Here is a 23,403-nt window from a genome sequence, read left to right on the forward strand (position 1 = left end):
TCCCCCATGAATTTTGCATGCACTCTCTGTGTTTCTGCACGCCAGCGTCGTGTGTGTGTTTGTCTCCTACTTACCGACTTTTATATCCTCTTCAGCATTTCTTCACTTTTAAATAATATACCTGTGCTTATCTGATCATGACCTCAATTTCTGAGGTTGTGCGTCACAGTGTTGTCTTTACGACGCTTCAATCCCTGAAAATAGAAATAATTGTGCGTTTCCTGCTGTGCTAGTAACAATCAGACGCTCAGTTTTCTTACAAGGCCCAAGTTTTGCTCGGTAGGTTTAAACTTGCGAGCCTTTTTTTTTTTTTTCTTCTTCTTCTTCTTCTTGCAGCCGGTGAGGTGTCGGCCTCCTGTTTGGGATTCTGCTGCCGCTCTCTCATTGTTTGCCTCTGACACGCCGAGTGTAGAAGTGTGTCTGACAAAGGCTACAGGAATTTCCAGAGGATGAATGTGGCATTTTTGATCCTCGCACAGCTCCAGCCTCGCCGTGGTCTGCATGCAAGTAATAGCGTTGTGCTCTATTGGGAAAACCTGACAAAGAAAAAAAAAAAAAAAACCTTTATTCTCTCTGTGAGGGACAACTTGTTCTGATGCTGCTTCTCTGATACGACTTCATTGTGCAGAGCTCAAACATGTATCATGAGCATCGAGAATGTGTCACTTTATTTGTAACTTACTTGAGCTTCTGTGTTTGTAGCTTCTGTGTTACCCCGAACAGCCAAAGTTTAATACAAGTTGTGGTTGCTAATGAATTCACACAATGGATATGATAACGGGAGGTGCTTGTAAGAACTAAAGTGTGATAATTGCAGCAAATGTAGGACTTACGGAGTTTGCATGGGATTTCTTAAGGGACTTCCAGTTTCCCCCCAGTCCAAAAACAGAAATTTGACCTTATTTGTCGACTTTTGAGTTTTGTTTTGTGGTATAAAAATGTATTCTCCGGATGTTCTGTGCTTTTACGCGTCTAACATGTTGCCTGTTTTCCATCTCATAGCAGTAGATGTCTCCAGTCATGGAGGAGCTTTTCAGCTTCAAATTGATAGACAGGTGTCACTGAATTAGTCCCGATTGATCCCAATCTGGCTTCTGAATCCGAACATCTGTTGATTGCAGAACCAAATTTTTAATAATGGCACAAGGAGGACTTGCAATAGGTGAGATTTTACTGATAGTGGTGTCACATTAGTCTGTCATAAACTCTGCAAGGAATTTCTGATTAAAGTTCTGCTTTCACAGCCAGGGGCATTTTCATGACATAAAAAGGATTTTTTTCCCCCCCATGCAATTGTGTCTCCTCAAGGTGCTTGGTGAAGATCTCTCCTTGCATATTGCCAGAGGTCCTGCGGTATTATATATTCTTCCTCTCTCTTTAACCTTTCTTTGTCCCTCTGAGGAGGAGACTAGAAGAGTTTCTCATTTTCGTAAGTCATTTTTACTTTTAAATTGACTAATTTCATTTACGATTTCACACAAATGTCCTATTTGTACCGGGAAAGGTGAAGCGGGAAAATTCGCTGATTCCGGACAACTTGGAGTTCTCTGAATGATGTGCACTTCGGCCTGAATAGACGACTCTAGCTGTGCCTTGCAACCTCCGTGTGCGCAATAACAATCCCTACACACTGCCTTGCTCAGTAACACAACAATCATGATGGAGGCAAAGTGCTTATGCAAGCCGATGCGCAGACCTGTCGCCCAGTGAGGGGGGAAAAAAACCTGTCACCACCGCTGCCGCCTCCGCCCTCCCTCTGTCCGCCAGTAGGTTTCTTCTAATGGGCTTTGGAAAGGACGGCTGAGTCAGTGGGTTTGCCAAGAGCTGCGACACAGCCGGAGTTGGCTTTTTAATCATCCTGTCTTCAAACCCTCTGCTAGATTGGTTTGGGCTTCTTAAGAGGAAGAGCAAGGTTCAGTCATATCCCTGGGAATATTCAAACAAACAGCGGTGCTAAACTTGGACGTAATTAGAGAAAATGGCCTCCAGAACTTCTTTGGCTTCCTTAATTTTCTTTAAAGTCGCCTCCTTTCCCCAACTATCACTTCATTTGCTTGTGAAAACAAGTAATCAGTTATTCTGTTTTCTTTCACATGCCAAATTAGGGTGTTCAGTATACCGTTTCTTATTTATTGGTCAGTTGTTTTCACAGCATGCTTGCTTTTCCACGCTCTCCTGATTACTTCATTATATCTATCAACAGACTGCTTGTGTGTTAGCCTACACGAAGTACAGTACTTGGAGTCCATTAAAGTAAAATTATACCATTCCAGATCAATCATTTTCAGTTTGACTGCATGTGATACTGTGTAGCTTTCCCCCTCTTTGATTCCCCGAGATGTAGCACATTGTAATGCACCGTGCGTTTACACTTTTCCATCATCATTAATAACTCTGACCAGAGCTGTCTCTGCAGCCAGGTTTTGGAGCTCATCATAGCACAAAGACTCAAATGGATCAGCAAAAATTTGTCCAACCCTCCGTCAGCAATGAGCAGCGAATCTCTTAGCCTTCTTCACACAAACCTCAATGATGGAAAAAGTCTCAGCCAAACACCAGGATATGTCACATGTACTCTACGATTGATCTTTTTGGTGACTTGTACCGCGGTTATCTGAAAAGAGAAATCATTTGGCCTCTTTGGGTGAAAGAGAGCAGTCCTGCTTGTCGATGCACCGCTAATGATGTGCAAAGCTGTTGGATCTGATCTAAGCCCTCCCCTGGAAGCCGGCCGCTGTCAGTCAACCCGCCGGACGAGACTGGCAGAGCCGACACAATGGCCATCTGTGCTTCATTAGGGCTTAAGTGCTCGGGGAATATGACTCGGGGACAAGAATAAAATCCGTAGCTCACAGCACCCATCAGAGAACAGGGGCGAGCAAAGGAGGAGCGAGGAGGGCCCGACACTTGCGCGCTTGAAAGCGCACATTATATTGAATAATTTCTGAACGGTCATAAGAGCAGCCGGCGGTGTGCGCTCCCCACTGCGGCTTCAGAGAGGAGGGCCGAGATGAATAAGGTGAAGTCGTGTTGAAGAGGAGGACCAGTGGTCGACACACAGAACTAATGGTCTGTCCCAGCTTTCTTCTGAACATACTTGACAGCGTAAGCCATGGCTAACTGGCCAATTAGACAGCAGGGGAGCCACTTCTGCCTCAGCACAGACCTGTTGTCTCCTCACTGCTTGACAAATGTTCTCTGTTGTGACACCCACTCCATCTGTTTGATCTTTGCAGGAAAGTCAGTCCTTTTCTCACATAATAGACATTCTCTCTTTGCATAAAGAAGCCTTCCTGTCTGTGGGAATCATCAGTTTCCTTAAACTGAGCTTTCTGACATTTCCTGTTCACTCTGTAATCCGTTTCAGTCTGCACTGCCTCTGCTTCATTTTTTAATGCTTTCATTGTGTGTCTCACCCTAAAAAAAAAAAAAAAAAAATCTGTGCAGCCACAGCTGGCCTACTCACCCTTCTTTCCTTCCCCTCCCACATCTCTTGTTTTTGCCCCTGCGGTTACAATGAGACTGATATCTAAGGGCTGCTGTTTTTTTTTTATGTTGTTTTTTTTTCTCCATTTAATTTCATTTTTATGTTTTTCCTGTTATAGCTGGAGGGGAATGTGATCAAACCTCTTGCCGTTGAGCACTGCACTGATCCTTTTTAACTGGATCAGTGTTAGGATGGTCAATTTCTTTGTCCAGGGGACTTGAGACGCATTTGTCTATGATGGAAATAATTAGGTGATATCTCGCCTCTCGCTCCACTCCCCACAAAATGAATGGCTTTCGAAATTATTACCAGCTGAGTGTAAAGGGAGTGCCTCAACCTACGCACTCACCCCCGGACATAAACAATGGAAAGAAAGTTATTTTTTCTGCTGTTTTTTTTTTTTTTTTTTATTTTCTCCTCTTCTTATAAATGCTTACCCAGCTATAGTGTTTTACAATAACTATACTTTTTATTTTTTGAAATGATGCTGCCGTGTTTTTCACTGAAAGCCAGATTCTCTTCACATTTTGAGTTATTTTATGCTGTAATAGATCTTGAAAAAGGTGAACATACTAAAAAGGAGTGCCAGCTCATAAAAAATGACTGCTTTCATGTTCCCGAATCCTATCATTGCAAAGCACAGAGAAAATACTGAGTTATTAAAAATGTTACTATAGCAGGGTAGCAGGTTTGATGCATGAAACAGACAAAACCTTAGCACTTTCTAAAACCTTTCAGGAGGAAGCATGGCTGTATACAACATGACCAATAAAGAATTTCACGTGAACTATTGTGTTAATGAGCCTTTGCCAGGTTATTTCCTCTCATTTTGACTTTGGATTAATTTCTTTATTGAGACAATCTTCAGCACATAAAATCGGGAATGAAAACAGAAGTCGGAGTTCTTTTTTCTGCAGTGACACAACTTTGTTTACTTACAGTTGGAGCGAAAGCCGCATTTCTGCGGTGAGCGCTGACTCCTGTCAGCTGTTGTTAAACTCCGTACACACACTCTCTCTCTCTCTCTCTCTCTCTCTCTCTCTCGGCATCTCGCCAAGTTCCCCCCTCTTTGAACCATCTGGTATCGATGGCATATTTATTGCATCTAATCCTTCTGTTGTAATGGTGGAGAGCCGCAGCAGGTATGAGAAATGCACCGCGTTGTCTGCGGGGAAGTCACTAATCTCGGATCCGTCTCTGCCATCCAACACTGATTTAGTGTTGAGATCTGACTTTATACTCCATCAAAGCCTTTCACCCACTTTCTCGGGGTGTGAATTTCTCAATATGCTGAATTTAAAGGATAATTAGCCTCCGTTTTCAGTCGCATTGATTGGGATGCTTAACCTTTCGGAATACAGCAGGACTGCGGTTGCTAATTATGACATTAGTTCATCCTGCTTCGTTCTGCACTCGGCATTTTGTCTTGAAGAGCAGCAGGCAGGCTGCAAAGTGTAATTGAGTTCATGGGAGGTGTATAACGAAGCCACCGGATCGCTAAATATGTACATTTGTCATTAGCATTTTTTAATGGGAAGCGGATACTGTGTGATTCCGCACGCCCTGACAACGCAGCAGGACTTTGCAAAGACGAGCTGCCTTCAGGCTTAATGAAACGACTGGTAAACAAAATGGCTCCATGCTTTAAGTACAAAACTGAGATCTTTGTGAAGGACTCAGAAATCATCTGAGTTGGATATTTAGATAGATACACTTACATTTAGATAGATAGAGATTTACCAGTGTTGTTATTCATAGAAAATTTGTAATGTCTGCTTTGTGTTTCTCAGCACGACTACATGACTCTGGTTTTAATTCTGACATAATTTGTCATGTTTCTGAATGTGAAAGTGTGAATGGAATCACCATCTTGTGCATCAGCGGAGCGGACACTGTCTTAAAGATTAATTGTATCTTCGACTGAATTATTCACACAGTTTCACCCTTTTGTGCCAGCTACTCCTGGATTTAATGTGATTTTGGAGCTGTATATGTCAAAGCCTTTTTTTTATTCTGAGATCATTTCAGATTTCTGTATCTGCCAGTTATTCAATGCTTCTGTGTTTTTAATTATACTGGAAAGGTCATGCACCAGATGTATGGTGCACTGGTGAATCTTGTCAGTGATTGGATATTCTTACTGTGGCAGTGTTGGTCATAATGATCACGACACAAGCTGGAAGCTCAATTTATTTGCTTTCAGGTACTTTTACATTCTTTTAATAAACCATAACTGATACGCATAACAGATAAAGCGTATTTCAAACTGCCGGTGAAAATATCGCCATCGTGATTCTTCTTTATGTTCCTGAGGCTCATCCAATATTTTGAAAACATAAAAAATATGATACCCCCTAAAGTCACAAGGGCTTCGCAACCCCCCCCCCATGAGTCTTTGCCACCATCCGCGGGGATTGGGTCGACCTGGTCAACAGTCACTGCTCTGTGGCACATTTTTAAAAAAATGAATTGTGACTCCAGCCTAAAAACAGAAACTGCAAAAAGCAATCAACATAAGTTGAGAAGATTAAAAAAAAAGAGCTGAGAGAATGCTGAACCTGCCTTGATGTATTGTACACTGTATAGTTGATTCCTCTGCAGAAGATGCAGTTTTCCAAGGTTTTTATGATAAAATTTAGGATTTTGAATCAATCTATTTCAAAAACATGCCAGTACATTGCAAAACACTGAAAAATGTGTACAACACAAAAACCAAAGTGATGATAAAGCCGCTGACTTCCTGATGCTGCTGCTGTGACAATATTTCAGGGGGAAAAAAAGACAACAATGGTGTCTGTGTTGTTGGGGCGTGGCTCATATTTTCAGCTTGTCTTTGGGAATCAACAGACGGGAGGATCAAAGATTTGAGTTGGTTTGATGTCCCTCGTTTTAAAATGCTGCATTGATTGCCAACCCATGAGATCAGGCAATGAACACTATTGCTTCACTGCTTTGTAAGTTGTCAATCAGACGGATATTCTGATATTCTATGTTTTATTGTTTGGTGCATTTGATGTGTTTTCTTGAAGCATGAGAAAGATCAAACTGATGCTTTTTCCTCGCAGGATTTTTTTTTCTCTCTAATTTTGAAAGGAAATCATAAACAAAAGATATGAGCGGAGGGCAAAACACCATTTTTTTTTTCTTGAGACATGCATTTTTATTTTTTAAACTGCAAAATTAGTATTTAGTATGCTGGAAACAAATTAAAACTGTTAGAATATACTTCAATCTGAAATCAGTGCAGACGATTATTTTATTGGAAAAGCATTGCATGATTAGATTTATGCTTCGTGGATCTCAACAGTTAAGGTTTTCGGATGGTGAAAGCGGCGCGGCAGTGTGGCTTGACCAGTGCGAGACACACTTTGACGACCCCAACTAATAAACAAACTGATGTTATTCAAATAACTCATCTTGCTTTAGTTTAATGTAGTCCCAGTCAGGCTGAAACATCCCATTACATGCCTTGTGTTAGGTTAATCTTTTTAAATTGACCAGGTCACGCAGGATGATGGCTTAAAATTATGATTACCTCTCATATGACTTGGATGGCTGTTGTCCAGATGGGGACTCATGTAAGGGTAGATTACCCCGTGAGCGGCAAGAGCTCCCAGTCCATGATTTTTACTTTGTGCAGCTCAAGAAAAATGACTGTGTAAAGTATGAAATGCAACGCACCCTGGTTACTTGAAGCAGACCCCCTTCAGCTGTTGTAATTCTTCAAGCAGAGAAAGAGTAGAATGAGGGTCTGGATGCTTCACGCACCGGCAGCCCTGCGCACCTGTAAGCACGGCGTCGATGGACAGTGGAGTCAAATTAACACCAACTAAATGCTTGTTTGCGACCCATGCTGGGGGAGCTGGCCTATTTTGGCAGCTATTTTAACAGCCTAGCAGTCGCAGCTTTCCAGTGTCAGTCGGGCGTGCTCCAGGATGAAAAAGTAATTTTCCGGCAATATCCTTTCAGTTCCTTTTTTCACCTTTTTCTTTTTTGACATTGAGAACTGGGACACTTGCAGGATATGATGGACGAAACACTCGGGAATTTGTAGTTGTGTCATGTAGTCTAATGTAATAATACCTTAAGAATGTTTTTTTTTTTTTTTTTTTTTTTTTTTTTAACAGTGAAACACAAGAAGTAATATTTTGAAATGAAGAAATCGTAGTGATGACAGAGCATGTATTGTTCAAAACTTATGTGGTAATAACCGGTCTGTTCTGCAACTTTTGTGTTGGTTACACCACTTTAATCAAAGGTTATGCTTGCTGCATTATTTCACTGTTTTCTTACAAATTTTTGAGACTGAAAATGACTTTTTAGTTGTGTGTGTGCGTGTAAGCCTTTATCTCACCTGCAGAAGCTAGTCATGGATTAGTCAAGCTTGGACCAGTGCTGATATTTGCAATTTGAAGATAGTGTAATCTCCTACAAGCCAACAAATAGCATTTGTGTTTCTGCAAGGCAACAATGGACTTGTGTAATAGGAAAAAGACTTTATAATCACTTCGTGGAATAAATTATCACCAACCTGATGTGTTGCAGCGTGGCTGGTATCTGGTAAATTTTCAGTCACTGCTTTTTGAGTGCAGTGATAAGAAGAAGTGGCTGCTTTGGTAATTAGCAGCTACGTGTGCAGTGATCTTTCTCCTTTCCTCAGATACGATAAGAGTTCTTATCCCTTGACTTGTTGTTTCATTTAAATTGAGCCGGCCTCATTTGCACATTGCGGATGTACATTATGCCTTCTTGATGTTTCAGGTTAGCCGAGTACGGTACAAATCTAAAATGTTGTTTGTATCTTGTTATTCACAGATCGCTCAGTTGATTCCCCAATCGAATCCTTTAAGTCAAGTAGTGAAAGAAGTGTATAGTCATCACTGTGTGACTAACTAAACTAATACGAATCCATTCTGGAAAAAATTGGAATAAAATTGTATTTCTGTTTCTGATTAATTATTCATTTGAACAGGCATGTAATTATAAATATTAATATCATATCATATATTCCTATTTTGTCAATATATTGTACAGCAACAATGTTATAAAAATCTAATAAGAAATGTAATTGCTTATTCATCTCAGGTTTCGGCGAGCAGTTTTATATTGTGAATATATCATTTTCTAGAAACCTATTTGTCTGTTGACCTTGAGAAAATTAAAAATTACTCTGTGAAATTATATGGATGAATACAAGCTGAACCTATACACGTGCACGCACATACATACACTTCAAACGCATGTAGTACAGAAGGCTAATTTATGACTTATTCTTCTTTATAAAAATATGTACGAACTCATCTGTACATACACACCAGCAGACTCATACACATTGACAGATCGAAAATAAGTTCCATATATACCTGTTTGTAGCTTAAAGAGGCTGTTCCAGATTTCTATACTGATCTGAAAGGAACTTTTATTTCCTATTTGCCCACTGTCTATGGCACTGGTTTACGAAAATCAGCGTACAGAAGACAACACCTACAACTAAGCGGCGGTGAAAGCCAGCCACCTTATTGCCAGCAGAATTACATTAACATCCACTCTGCAGTTTACTGAATTGAATTACTGAAAACATACACACACTGCAGGTTGCAGAAGTCTTGTCTGAGAAACAGGCTAAAGTCTTTTTTCCCCAGTATATTTGCACAGAACTGAGGCAAAAAGGATGTAAAACTTCCCTTCAAAAAAAAAAAAAAAGGTACATGCATATGTTTTATAATAATATTGGGATCGATTCCATTAAATGTAAATGTTTTCAGAATGAACTTCCACTTCTGGCACTTGCCTAAAACAAAGATGTTGCAGTTAGAGGTTGTTCTGCTATCAACTAAAATTAATTTGGCACTCCTGCTTTAATGTGTGAAGAGGTTGTAATGCCTGACAGCAACCCCAGAGAAAACGCTCAGACTTTTGCAAATGGGAACATTCTTGATGTTCTGGTTGTAGCTGTAGTTCATTAGACATGTTGACTTTGGCGCACTCTATTGCAGAGTAATTATTATTGAGGAGGCGCATGTAACACAGGACTGTGAAAAATCTTCACTTTATCGTTTCTTTTTAACTTTGATGAATTTAGATTTAGACGGAGCCTACTGTGTGAAGTTCCCCCCAAAAATAGTGACATTATGCATTTTAATGGGAACACATCTAAATGTCAGCTGAGCTTTGAACATTTAAAAGCCCGAGGGCACGTTCTCTCATTACTTTGAGATATGGATCCACCCGGAATGGGCCGTTCACCGGTAGGAAGTCTATTTGGCTTGATTCAGTAACGACGGCGTGAGTCTTAAATGCCTGCTCTCTCAAACCGGTTGTTACAAGCGCCCGGCTTAAAGCAGAGGTTGTTGTGATGTCTGTCATTTTACAGAAGGAAAACCGCTAAAGAGCAAATGTAGACGCTTCAACATTTTCGCCCATGTCCTCACTACATTTTCGCTACAGTTGCTCCATTATGACTCCTGAGCACCATCAAGCCTATTGATGCCGCTGTGCTGTATTCAATCACACTGAATAATATATGTTCTTCCCTCTTTCGCAGGTACATGATGCTGATCAATGGAAAGAATGAAGTGTTCATGATCGACAGAGACAACACCATCTTCCACATAGCAAAGCTTGAGTTTCCTTTCCGGAAAGATCCACGCGTCCACTTGGCAAACACGCTACTGGACGGGGTGAGTTATTGCTTCTCCTAATACTGTTTGAATTTAAGTTTTATAACTTTTTTTTTTTTTTTTTTTTTTTTTTCCTGGAGAAGGTCTGAGAAAGTGGGGTTATCGCCGAGGTCTAATATGTGTGGATGTGTAAACATCACTGCCTTTGTACATCCATGAGCCCAATTCTTTAGAATAAGCCCTTGACATTCAATCCACCAGAGGGTGCTGCCCCGAACCAACATCCTGCTCAAATACCAAAAATAATTGAAGTTATTTTGAAAGAGAAGGATAAAGTCAAAGATCACGGTGATGCCAATAGCAAGAGGCAGCACTGAAATTGATATGGGAAAAGAGGCATAATTGGAGGCAAACCTTTTTCCAGATAAGAGGCCTTGTAAATTGGACACTTGTCTTCCAATCAATAATCTAATATTTGAGCAAATAATGGTACTTTCCTTTGAATTGTCATATATTGTGCCACTGTAGCTTTCTTTGCCTGCTTCTCTTCAAGTCGCCCTGTTCCTCCTCTTAAATGCAGTTTCATGCCCACTTCATCTCCAACTCTGTAACATTCCCATCATGCCCCTGCTGCTCAGTCTTGCAGATAATTGACATCAGTTGCCAAACCTCAGGTGAAAGACGAGCAGGTTTCAGGGAAACAGCAGAGCCCACCAAGGACGGCTGACAGAAAAAGCCCCCTGCCTGTCTTCAAGAGACATCTAATGAAATCTTACACAGATTTGAGTCCATATGTGCAGTGTTGTTTTCTTGTAATGGTCTGCGGCGCGCGGCCCGCTCCCCTGGGGTGGCGGCAGAGGTCTATGACTTATTATCAGGTTGAGATTTTCTCTGGCATGTTGGGGCAGTTTTAGGGCACACGATTCCCAGTTTCCCCTAGCAGCAGGTGCACTCGCGCGAGTCATTATCGCGTTCGCGCCCTGAGACGACGACAGGAAGAAAATTGCAGCGTGTCCATGTAGTCAGTAGTTTGATTACACATGTCTGGAAGGGCTCGTGTTTAGCGCTCCAGCTTCACAGATAACCGATGAGCTGGTGGCCGTTCTACTTGTTTTGCTCCTGGTCGCGTTTTTTTTGTCAGGAGTTTTTGCAGTTTATGCAAATCGCCTGTGCGCTTCCTCTCGGCTTAAAAGTCGCTGATTGATGCCGCAAGTTTGATTTCCTCATTCAGGCAGGACACCTAATTGCAGCGTATTAGCCTTCCTTTGAAGGCGAAGCGCGTTAAGATTGCTACCAGGTTTGTTTTGACTGGTGCGCATGTAAGTGTTGATGCTCCTGGCTCTCAGTTCAGAGGCTGTTGCTGTTTATGAATCTCCCTCTGGAAGCAAAGTTGTGTTGTCTGATATGCTTCGTCTTCGCCCCATAGCTGCTGGTCTTTGTCTTCCCGCGCTGCTTTGTACTGCCGTTTTTAATGAGCTTTACATCAACTGAGGTTCCAATTTGAGATGAATGCACAATGCAGATTGAATTTCTGGCGGTTTCCTTTGGTCACGCTAATGTATTCGTCCGCCGCTGTCTGTCCGTGCAACGGTTGAGTGCACCAGATGCATAATGATGGCAGCCTCCCGGAATTACATCAGTTCTCCTCTTCAGCCCGTCCGTCTGCGTGATGCACGCCTCCCGTTCGCATCGCCGTCTCCTCTCCGCCAGCGCGGCTTTGGCAATTTCGTTTTGACGCTTGGCCCTGTTGTCCTGTGAGATGTGAAGCAGAGTCACGTCGGCCAGCGTGGACGCACATTTTTTGGCTTAATTTCATCTACAAGTGCTTATTGTCACATACTGCCAACAGTCATTATGTGGCAAATAATCGCATGGTATTTTTTTTTTTCCTCCATCCAGACAAAGTGAAACGCACAAGTGGAGGTTCGACAAGTCGATGTGTCAGAAAGAAAAATTTCCATTGTAAATTTTTTAAGCAGTTCAAGCTTTGAAGTGTGTGCACGTCAGGATCTCATTAGTCGAATACTTGCTGAAAGAATAGTTTTTGCGTTTCAAGAAATTTACACTGCCTTTCTCACCGCGTGTTTTAAAAGAAAAGAACGCCACAGTCCAGAACAACCTTTTAAACATCAGCTTGGTTTTCTGTAGGAATTAAGCAAATATACTATTTCCTAATTAGTGAGCATTTCATTACATTTTGAAAGTCAAATCCGTCCGTGCTTTCTCCTCTTTTGTAAAATTAAGCTACCTGGGTGCGTCAAGCTATTTCTCCAGCTGAGAACAGCTGCATGCTTCAGCTGCCTCATTTAATGTTGGTGATTAATTGCTAAAGCCGCAATATTCCCATTTAAGCACCTCGAGTAGCCGACACGACTCAAATGACCCACAACACATTGTTTCGTTTTAATCAGGCAGTTCTCATATAAGTATGATTTAATGGATGGCTTGCATACATCGTTGCCTTTGCCTGTGAATAACAATTTCACAGGCAAAGGCAGTACGAAGGGAAGTTTTTGAGTAAATAGCTGGTTCCTTGAGTGACATCTTACCTGTTGTAACTTTGCCTGTCAGTTACAGCGGTAGAGCCGTCTGAGTCGGCTCAATATTTTATGGGGGAAAAAAAAAAAGGTGGGGAAGAATTTCCTAAAGTGGTGGTTCACTCCTAAAGCTTACTTCAGCACCGGGGATGTTTACGCGCTCCGCCTCCGCCCTCATATCATTGCACGTTTTGTTTCAGAGCAGTCGCATGTTGCCGAGTGTCCTGCGCCTCGCCTGCAGCTGACCTCGGCTTCAGCGCTTTGCATAATAGATAGCGGTGCTATTCCTGCTTCATGTCTTCCTTCCGCGGACCCCACCAACAAGACACACCCACCAATTCCTTGTTATCCTCTGCACTGCCTCAGTTTTCCCGCTTCTCTCAGAATATCTTTCCTCTATTACTCATACTTGAGCGTATATCTTTTCTCTAGATATTACTCATACCTTAGGGTCCGATCTGTCTTTATCCATTTCAGACAAGCACTATTCTTGCCTAAGATTGCACATGGTTTCAGTGTATTTATTCTTCGTTTTCCTCTGTTCCTATTCATCCCGTCTTTGAAAGAGTCATCTCCTGACCTCACTCTTGTCTTTATCCCTACAGGAGATGATCATCGACAAGGTGAATGGTCAACCTGTCCCTCGCTATTTGATATACGACATCATCAAATTCAATGTGAGTAGCGTTCGAGAACGTCTTGTCTTTTCTGTGACCTCCCACTCCAAAAAACGTTCCCGGTCACGATGTCAGAGTAAATGAAGAGCACATCGGAGGCAGGTCGTTAATGCGCCGCTCTATCTGCAGCTCCTTCTGCTCTCCGCTTTCCACCGACTGTTAATAAGGCTCAACAAAGGGATTTGTTATTTTTGTGCTTGTAGTCAGCAGTTAAGAGCCGAAGTAATAAGACCAAGGTGTGGATGGAGGGGCCATCAGGGAGAAGTGTGTGAATGTGGAAAGGGATTTGCTTATCCCTCAAACCCGAAAAAATCGAATTCCCCGTTGGTTTCGTACTCTGCCGTGACGTTGCGGTCAGCGGAGCGCCGTTCATCCAGCCTCGGCAGTATTTGCACAGGGGTGATGGAGTTTTGTCACTCTGCATGCTGAAGAGAGGAACACGGCTCTGCCTGACCCCGCCGCCCGTCACGCCTGACCCCAACCGCGACACCGAGGCTGAATGGCGTCTGACGCACGACTGAATATTTATAATGCAACTTTCCTTGCTGTCACTCCTGAAAACTGCTATTGCTGAGCTGCATCGATCTGTTGATGATCACTTCAAAAATAATTAAAAACTAATCCAAACCATCACACAGTCCACTGTTTACTTTAACCCTTTGGTTTCTTCATAGCAAAAAAAGCTTAATCAAAGGAAATTCTATACTGCTGGAAAAATGAGATAACTGCCATAGAAGTGACATTTATTTTCTATTTTTTAATGAGGCGATATTTTGTAGTATTGCTGATAATAGAATAAAAAATGTATTGTTTAGCCTCTTTGCTTTCACAAAGCATCTCCTGTTCCCGATTGAGCCAACTGATTGGTTGTTATGTCTCAAAAACCTGAAAAATGTAGAAACTAAAGTAAACACTCCTAAAGATGACAGTATCTGTTTTCAGATATAGACACAAGCGCAGTAAGTCGTTCTTTGTATGTTTTCTGTGGCACCTATCCTTACAACTGGTATTTGACACAGTTCCCGATAAGGTTCTTGTTATGTAGCATTAGTAACGTTTATCTCACTGCTCAGAATTTTTTTATTGTTTTAACGTGGTCATTTTTCTCGAGAGCAGCCTGATGACATTGCAAGGCTGAATATTACAGTCCTCTGAATTATAAATGAATTCAGTCCTTCAACCAATCCGCGAGCTGCTAATACCGAGCCAAGAGGCACGACGACAAACCAGCCTACAATTTGCCCGCAGCAAGACTCTGCCTTCATCCCTATGAAGAACTTGATGAATACCTTGGGACGAGGGCGAGGTGGGTGAAGGTTGGAGGGCTCCTCCAGCCATTATGCCTTTCTGTCGCCTCCTTTTCCGCATCGATTGGAGCATCACACAAGCAGGAGGCTCAATAGGAACTCCAGTGGCGAGGGGAACGTCTTTTTAAGACGGCGCAGAGGTTAGCTGCTCCACAGGACTCCCACCAAGCCATCAGCGAAGCGCTGCTGTATCGATCCTCGCTGGCCATTATTAGCCCTCCTCCATTGTGTGTGGTGAGCTGCTCCATCCTGAGACAGAGGGAGGAAGTGCAGCAGGAGGGAGAACTCACCACCTGCTTAGTCCATGGCCTAATGTGACGCCCTACTTGTTTGGAAAGTTGGTTGAAGCACAGTGCAGGGATGCTTTCGATTGGAGCGTAACGAGGAGCGTGCCCTCTCGCCAGGTTGGCTGATTTAGGCGTGTGTGTGTGTGTGTGTGTCTCTGAGTGTGAGAGATGAGCCAAGAGATTTGCTGACTTCTGTCGACCAATAACAGGAGTATTTTTGTCTCTCTTAAGACTTGCTGCCGCTTGTCAATCACTGTCAGCTCCCCCACTGTGGGGGAACTGACAAGACAACGACAATTACATGTACGTCCCCATTTTTTTTTTTTTTTTTTTTTTTTAAACATCGTGATAAAGCTGTTATTTGAAGAGAAAAAGTGGAGGTTTGGAACTGACATAGCTGCCTGTGTGCACTGACAGTTTGATTGACCTCATCATCTTTTTACCAATCGTGTTTGAAGTCCAGAATTGGTCAAGAGGATTGCATTAACCAGTGTAACAGCTGAGCAGCCGTGAAGTGCTTCTCACTTCCTCCACAGAAACCTTATCTGTTGTGGACAGAGGTAGACAATGCTATCAGCAGGTGCAGTCGGTGTGTCAGGGAGATGGACTTTCCCACCCAGGACCGTTGGCTGCACTTCGTGATTTCTTTTAAACCAGCCACAGCATCGCAGTGATAACTCGCAGCGGCTCCTCTTGCAGTCGCATCTCACCAGACGTCTGCTTTCATGCCCAGTGCCTTTGAAATTAGTACTCATATAAGGTGTTGGCAGCGGCACCCCGTGTTTCACATGACTTTCTCCCTCAGCAGATGAAGGGAGCTACACATCGGTAGACAAACAGAGCCCTTTTTGGAGGAGTGTTATCAGCCTCCAGCTAGTAATTGCCACTTGTGGTTAACAGCGCCTTCGCCCGCTGACCTCTGATATACTGACTGTAATTTGCAGGTAATTCATTCAATCCATTCTGGTGGGGATTTCATCTGCATTTGGCTGTAATGATAACATCAGTCTTCGACTTCATATTCATGTCGGACATGCAGTGGGACATGTGGACGTTCATCAAGGAAATAAGGCGGTTTTCATGGATATAATTGTACCATCGTGTTGATGAGGTGGTAATAATTCTCATCATTACATGACTGGGAGGCTTAAATATTCAACACAAGGGTGCTGTTAATCCTTTTGAATTTTTAATAGTACAGTTATGTACTCATAACAATGACCATTTATCATTGGTCACAGGTTACCCAAACAATTTATTTCTTTTTTTATGACACATTAATAAAATAAATCTTGTGTACAAATTCAGAATTATACACTTCTGTGGTTGAAGAAAGGCTTTTTTTCCCCCTCTCCCCCAGTTAACTATGTTTTAGCCCTTTAAAAGCTGCTAAAACAAAGTGAGCTGTCGGATAAATGTTACACACATTTTTTTCTTCTCTCTCTCTCTCTCTCTTTGTTCTTTTTAAAACCGTCTGGAAAGTATGCCCAACAAAAGTGACTCACAAAGGAGCGGGAACAGTGCGCTTCAGGGGCTTTTCTCCTATAACTACATCCACTGTCGTCATAAATTTGGCCTACGACCTGCCAGTCTACATTTTTAGACACAGGTAGTCACCCAAAGCCAGAAAGGGAGAGATTCTGACTCCCATCTTAGTGCAAGGCTCAGGTGGAAGATGCTAAAATCAGACTTCAGCAAATCAAAGCTCCACTATGTGTGAGCTTTCTTTTTTTTTTTGTTTCTACTGAGGATACAGATATACACCTTTGGAATGAGAAGAAAAGCTTTTCTCATTCGTGTTACGGATTTTCCTTTGTGGAAAGTGGGAGCTGCTCTTTAATTGATCTGAAGGTGTCATGGAAGTGGCCAAATCAATAAGTGAAAACATATTTGGTAAATCAGTCATTGTGTGAGTATTTTTTAACAATCAGCCAAAAACATTATGACCACATGGAATTCTCCCAGAGGTGGGTGCTGTGCAGTATTAAGACTTTTTACAGGTTTAACAAACGGTTAAAAGGCATCCACCTTCAAATTCACACTACAATCTTTGAAATAAGTTATAATAACAGTTATATAATATAATGTAATAAAATAGTAGGGATAACAAATAACACTCAGAAAGCTTCTATAACAATAATCTGCAGCTCACTTCATGAACTTTATTTTGCACCGACATCTCTTTCCCTCTGAAGGAAACACTTTGTTTTTCTTTTGAAACCAATGCCCAGAGGAGTTGACCGAACACAGCACACACATCATTATCCCTGTGTATTGTGGAAAGCTGTGGATTTACAGAGTCACCTGCATTGCCCACCGGACTACGAGAGCGTTCCTCGGCTCAAAGACAGAGCTGAGCTCGATTGGTGTCTCAGTCGGCTGACGGGCCGGCTCAAACAACGGTGAAACGATGGTGCATTTCCTGTTTTTGTCGAGACAACGCAGCATGTTGTGAGTCCAGAATGTTAATAAACCGTTGTTTCTTTTTATTTGCAAACAACAACTTCTAAACATTATTTATCAAAAGTGGTCTAAAGAAAAAAAAAAACAAGCCGGTTTTGAAATCTCTATACCACAGCCTGTTGTGCAGAGAGAAGCAAGGAAGGAAAAGTGGTGAACTTGTGACAAGGTCACGGACGGCTGAGGCTAATTGATGCACATGGTCCCATGAAGGCTCCGGTTTCCAAGCTTCCAGTCTACAAGGGATCTGCTGCTTGGCGCCTGATACCACAACACACCTTTTGAGTGCCTTACGTAATCCACGATGCTTCCACTCGTCAGAGCCGGTTTGGCAGCAAAAGAGGTACCTAAACAAATAGTAAGCTGGTGCTCACATTGTTATGGTCGATTAATGTATCTCCTTAACCACAAGTCCGGCGGAGTGGATACATTTTGTTGAAAAGCCGCTTTGATTGGGCTTTAAATCACTGCTCTTTTTATCAAGCAGAAAAGCAGAATGTGTTTACAAACACATTCAGGCCAAAACATTTTGAAAGCTCCCATGTTGTTGTTAAGAATATCCCCAAGGAAGCTGCACATTAAGCCTGAGTAGACTGGTCCCTGTGCTGAATTTGTCAGCAGCCTACTGCATAATTTTGTTTATCCCAAATTATCCAAGAAAGCCTCTGCGTTTTGAGCAGTTTCACCAAATCTGTCATTGTTTCTGCTGCTTCCTGAGATCATCCTTGAGCTCCTCCAGCTCTCTGGTGTTTAACATTTCATGCCTCTGTATATATATAGTTTCTTTATGCACTCGGTTTACTTCGCCCATAATGGGGGTTATGTAAGTTTCTCGACCTCTCATGTCACCGAGTTGACTGTGAATTATTAATGAATCCATCTGTGGATTAATTTTGTTCTCCTGTGTTAAATTATGGAGAAACCTCACAGTTCGAACTCTACGGACAAAATCATAATTTGGGGATTTTGAGGAAAAACCAGGGTGAATTTAAGGAGCTGCAGGTGTCTGTAAATCTACAAGTGAGTCATTTTATTTTATGAATTTAAGTACGTTTTCTTTCACGGACTCATAATTTTATAGGTGTTAAACACGTCACTAATCCAAGCAATTTCAGGATTCCCCGTTTTAAATTTCAAGTGTTACACAATGGCCACTAGTAGTATATATTTTGAACACGGCAAGTCATAGCAGTAAGGGAAAGATAGTGATACGGCTAATGATATAATTGAAATAGCTTGAATCGAGTCTTTACACATATAAATTCATGCATCTTTAGCTTGTATACAGCGAATGTGATTCAGATTCAACAACATGAGACTCAACGTGTTTGAAGAGCCAAAAGTCCTGCTGTGAGATGTGTAATTAGTGTCCGAGCAGGTTGAAGCGTACATCTACCTCTGCAGATTATGGTCCTAAAACGATGGAATCCTGGACTCGAACTGGAGCTATTCTTGAGCTACTCTGAGGGGGCAGTGCTTGCCACTACACCACCATGCAGCGCCGCTTTGAAACCATTTCTTTCTTAATTCATCGTTGCTTTGACAAGTTCAATCAATCGTTACTGCCTGTCACAAATGCCAAGTTCCGCTCTGGTGAAACACTGCTGGTGGCCTATTACCATCTGACAGCCATGACAGTGAGGGAATGTGTAGGAGCATAATAAATGACAGCTGGAAGTTGGAGTAAAAAAAAAAAAAAAAAAAAATCAAGTAAAAATGACAAAGTGACTTTGTCAGCATCCTAACCAACCTGCCATACCGCTATTGTTTGGTTATCAGGAATTTGTATCTGCTGTGCTTTCCCGTCGAATCGCGGTGGCCAGCACATGCCTTGAATCATCCACACTTACATCTTGTTCTGTCCTGGTGACACAGCTGACAGATGGTGCCGAATGTGTGGGACATGATACCAGCTGTTGCTCCAAGAGAGTGTAGTACGAGCACTGCAGGCACCAGAAAAGAAAAACAAGCTCGCTCGCTCTCTCTCTCTCTCTCTCTCCGAACTGAACGACAATTTCTCAAACTTCAATTAATCTGTGTCCTTGTTGGATGCTGTTAAAGTGCCCTCCTATAAAGCTGTTAGGGCTGCATTTAAAAAGACAGACAGACTCTAAAACAAAGTCACAGAGACACAGTTGTGCCTTCCTACTTGATTTTATAAAATTGTTACGGGCTACGTTTTGGCAAACACGAGCTGCTTATGCATTCAGCAGACAGCGGACAACATGGGAATGAAGTCACATCAGACCGCCTTTCAGATGCAAAGCCAATATTTACTCTATCTGATTCTCATTTTGAACCACCTACTTCTAAAAAGGATTTAATTAATTTTCAAACAGCCGCCATTCATAGTTGCTTATAACCATGTTATTTATCTTTGCTCACTCAATTAATTTACATTTTAGACCTTCATGAAAGTTATTTAATAATGGAAATTATAAAACAGTAATTGCTTTCCAAAGGCAAAGCTCAGGTTTTAAAGTTATTAAATTCGATGTTTTTTTTTCTTTATTTATCACCAATTTATCGAAAAAAAAATCACTCTGTCTGATTGACTTTGCAGAGTTTAGTTGACTGTTTTCAGCTGAGACTGAAGCTCACAGCTTGTGTTCCAATAAACGCAAGAGAAACTTTATTCACTAACTAGACATATTGAAAGAAATGTATCAGCAATGTTCAAAATGAAAGCAAATCATATATTCATCGTATGCACCATGTCTGCCGCTTTTCATTTAATTAATGATTTGTTAATGCCGTCACATGGACCGATCAAGGCGCACTGAATGTGGACCGTGCAGTGCAATTCATTGAAAGGAAGGTTCTCATCCTCTGCTTTGCTGCATAGTTCAAGGACTGACGTGGCAGTTGAGCTTAGCAATTTTATCCAATCATAAATAATTATCTGCCATGCAATTTCAGCTGGATTTGTTTGTTTTTTTTCTTTTTTCTCCCTGTTCTTCACATCCCCAATAATCCTGCAGAAAGCCCTTGAGGAGAGCGGTGGCCTTTAGTGAACTACCAGAGCAGAATACAAATGGCCCGAAGTCACGCCGTCCCGCTCAAGGCCTCCCGATACAGATCAGACATTATTGATCCACAGCCCACTGGTGGAAGAACAATGACATGTTTCAGCATGTTTTCCTTTTTTTTTTTTTATTATTTCATTTTATTTTCATCTATTATCTTTATTTTTCTAAACACAGGCAATGTGGTGTAGAATAAGTTGAAATAATGGCTAAATTAAGATGGAAAAAATACACGCCACTATAAAAAAAAAAAAAAAAGACACTTCACGCTCGTCCATTCCTGAGTGGTTTCTCAGCAGAACGTCCCGCTCGTATATCCTGGTTTATCTGGTTCAGGGCTGCAGGTTACTGGAGGCGCTCCCTGCTGACTGTGGTCGATGACAGGTAGCCGGGCTATCGCAGCGAAAACACTCAGAGAAAAACAATCGCGTCCACAGATACAGGCAATTTAAGAGTCTCCAGTTAACCTTGAATACGGTTTCGAGCTGTGGGAGGAAACGGGAGTACCTGGAGAAAACCCACAAATGATTGTTTTCGTCATTCTTCTCTGAAACCTTCGCTTCACGTGTGTGAGGATTGGTGTTTTTCTTGCTTTTGTGACAGGAATACATGGGTGTCCTTCATCAGATGCATGTTTTACGTCAATATATTTTACAATGCCCTGCCTGGTATGTCAATTCTTGTCTTTTCAGTTTATGGATTACTATTTTCTCCCTCTTCATGCCAGTACAGAGAACATTTCATGTGTGAACTCGAGTGGAAAATATTTGGACATACATAGCAAGCTTTTCAAATCATGTTCGGTGCTCATCACACGCAGGTGATTTTGGAAATTCAGGATCATTTTTGATCGTGTTAGTCTGTTTTTTGGCAATGAAAAAATGTCAGTTTAGCTGTCAGTTTCTCTTCTTCTGATCACTTGCGAGAAATTGTGAATGTTTGGTTGTTGGCATGCATTTTGTCCATCTGTTTGACCTTTAGAGCTCATGTCGGTGATGAATCCGGGTCGTCACTGTGTTGTTGAGAGGCAGAGACGTATGCAGCGGCGACTGCGAATCGACGGTGCTGTTGCAGGCTTATTGCATCACAAACACCTCTGCACCATTGAACATTTCAATGTGGTCATACCGTCATATTTGTTCAATTTGTGATCTGACTGTTGTAATTATTCACCTGGGCTTTGCGATTAGTAATTAGGAGCAGGGAATCCAGCTTTATTTAAGATTGTTGCACCATGGTCCGCACCATCAGCAGATGAGTTTTGCGGCACCTTTGCTTGGCTTTTGTTGCACTCTCTCATTGATTGACAGCGTTTTATTTATTTATTTATTTATTTTATCTGTGCAGAACAACTGTGTCTGGTCAGTGATGGGTGGAAACTGTTCTCCTGCGCTGTGCAGTTTTTGCTCTTATATTCTCAGGAGCTGAAGTGATGTCAAGGTCTGGTGGTCAAGGTAAACCTGCTCAAGCTTCAGCTGTTATAAAGCTGGAAGGAACAGATTTATGCACTGACATCAGTTATATTGATCTTGTGAGAAGTCTGGTGTGTATAGCACGGGTTTGCTGTGCTATAGATTCATTTTTCATTCAGAAACATGCAGTAACTAGCACAGTAACCCAGTGCTGTGAAAGCATGCCTTTCCCCAAACCGAGCTGCCTTTCTTTTTCTGTTTGGTAGTTTCTGATTAAGGCGGTCATTTTCCCTTCTGTGCAGCCATGTGTGTTTTGATTTTAAACAAGACGTACAGATGCATATTGGCGGCACGTGAAGGCAGAGAAAGCAGCTGCACAAAGTGAAATCTTGCCTGGCGTCTGCAGCGTTTCCATGTGTTTTTTTTCTAGGAGCACACAGTGATTAGAAGCACTGCGAGCCACTTGAAGTGCATATTGGACTGTCTGTGACACACAGGGGGTTTGCAAAAGACGTTTTAACGAGCTGAAGCCTTGCTTGATGCAGTTGTTTTGGTTTTTTTGGGGGGCCTTCCAGCTGTTTGTTGGACTCTGTTCTTTGAGTTTACTAAATTCCTGCAGCAGGATCTTTATGTGCAAGTGCTCACTTCATGCATGTGTCTACTACAATGTGAGTATGTACACATCCCGTTGCAAGTCACTCAAGTTGTTAATGTGAATGGGGGATAGTACTCATTGCTTCCTTTAAAGTTCTGATGGAAAACACAGCAATCAGTAATTAGGAAGGTCGATAAAACCCGTGAAGCCATGTGCCAGACTTTGTCCCCCAGACTGTCAGATGTTAAATTGGCCAGCAATTTTAGCTGAATGCACTTGTGCTTTCGACAGAACACTTTGAGCTTTCGCTTTTTTAAATTTAGAAAATTATTTCCTTTTGTGTTGTCCAAACGTATACAACTGCTGTTGAAGGCGTGAAGAGTCCATGTGCAATACCTGCTATGTTAAGGTGATCATTTAGTTCTTTCTTTCAGCATTGTTGATGTAATAACAGACTGTACAGGACTGCATTATGCTACATTTTGTTCTAAGGTGTTTTTTGTATTCTGGCTTCCCATCTTTTTACGCATTGAACACAAAAATATTGAGGCACCAATTATTAATGATTTATTGAAAATGAGACAAAGGCTGCAAAAACTTTTTTTTAAGTCTTTGTGTACAAATCCATCTGTCCTTAACCTCACAGGTTAGATATGCTGCTTTTTAAATGCAATTATTAATTGATAAATCTGTTGTGTGGATATATTTTATCACCTTTTCTTCATGTGGAAAAGAAAGGAGGAAAAAAATCCTCGATCCTTGCAAGTGTGAAGATTTTCTTCTCCCAGTGTGCGTTCAGGTTATTGGATGATTTTCACTTTGTGTTTCAGGGCCAGCCTGTCGGCCAGTGTGACTTCAACATCCGGCTGCTGTGCATAGAAAAAGAAATCATCTCTCCCCGGATGGAAAAGATGAAGACCGGACAGATCGACAAAACCAAGGAGCCCTTCAGCGTCCGAAACAAGCCTTTCTTCGACATCCACGCGTCACGCAAG

General features: G+C 41.8%; 1 protein-coding gene across 1 annotated transcript in view; it reads left to right on the top strand.

Annotated features, from left to right (window-relative positions):
* Positions 1-23,403, top strand: part of rngtt (RNA guanylyltransferase and 5'-phosphatase) — a 104,933-nt gene that overhangs the window by 17,824 nt on the left and 63,706 nt on the right. The window contains exons 9-11 of the mRNA XM_030109501.1: positions 10,032-10,167; positions 13,250-13,321; positions 23,239-23,403. Coding sequence (XP_029965361.1) covers positions 10,032-10,167; positions 13,250-13,321; positions 23,239-23,403 — 373 coding nt within the window. The remainder of the gene's footprint in view (positions 1-10,031; positions 10,168-13,249; positions 13,322-23,238) is intronic.

The sequence above is a fragment of the Salarias fasciatus genome, chromosome 15, assembly GCF_902148845.1.
Source record: "Salarias fasciatus chromosome 15, fSalaFa1.1, whole genome shotgun sequence".
Classification (NCBI taxonomy): Eukaryota; Metazoa; Chordata; class Actinopteri; order Blenniiformes; family Blenniidae; genus Salarias; species Salarias fasciatus.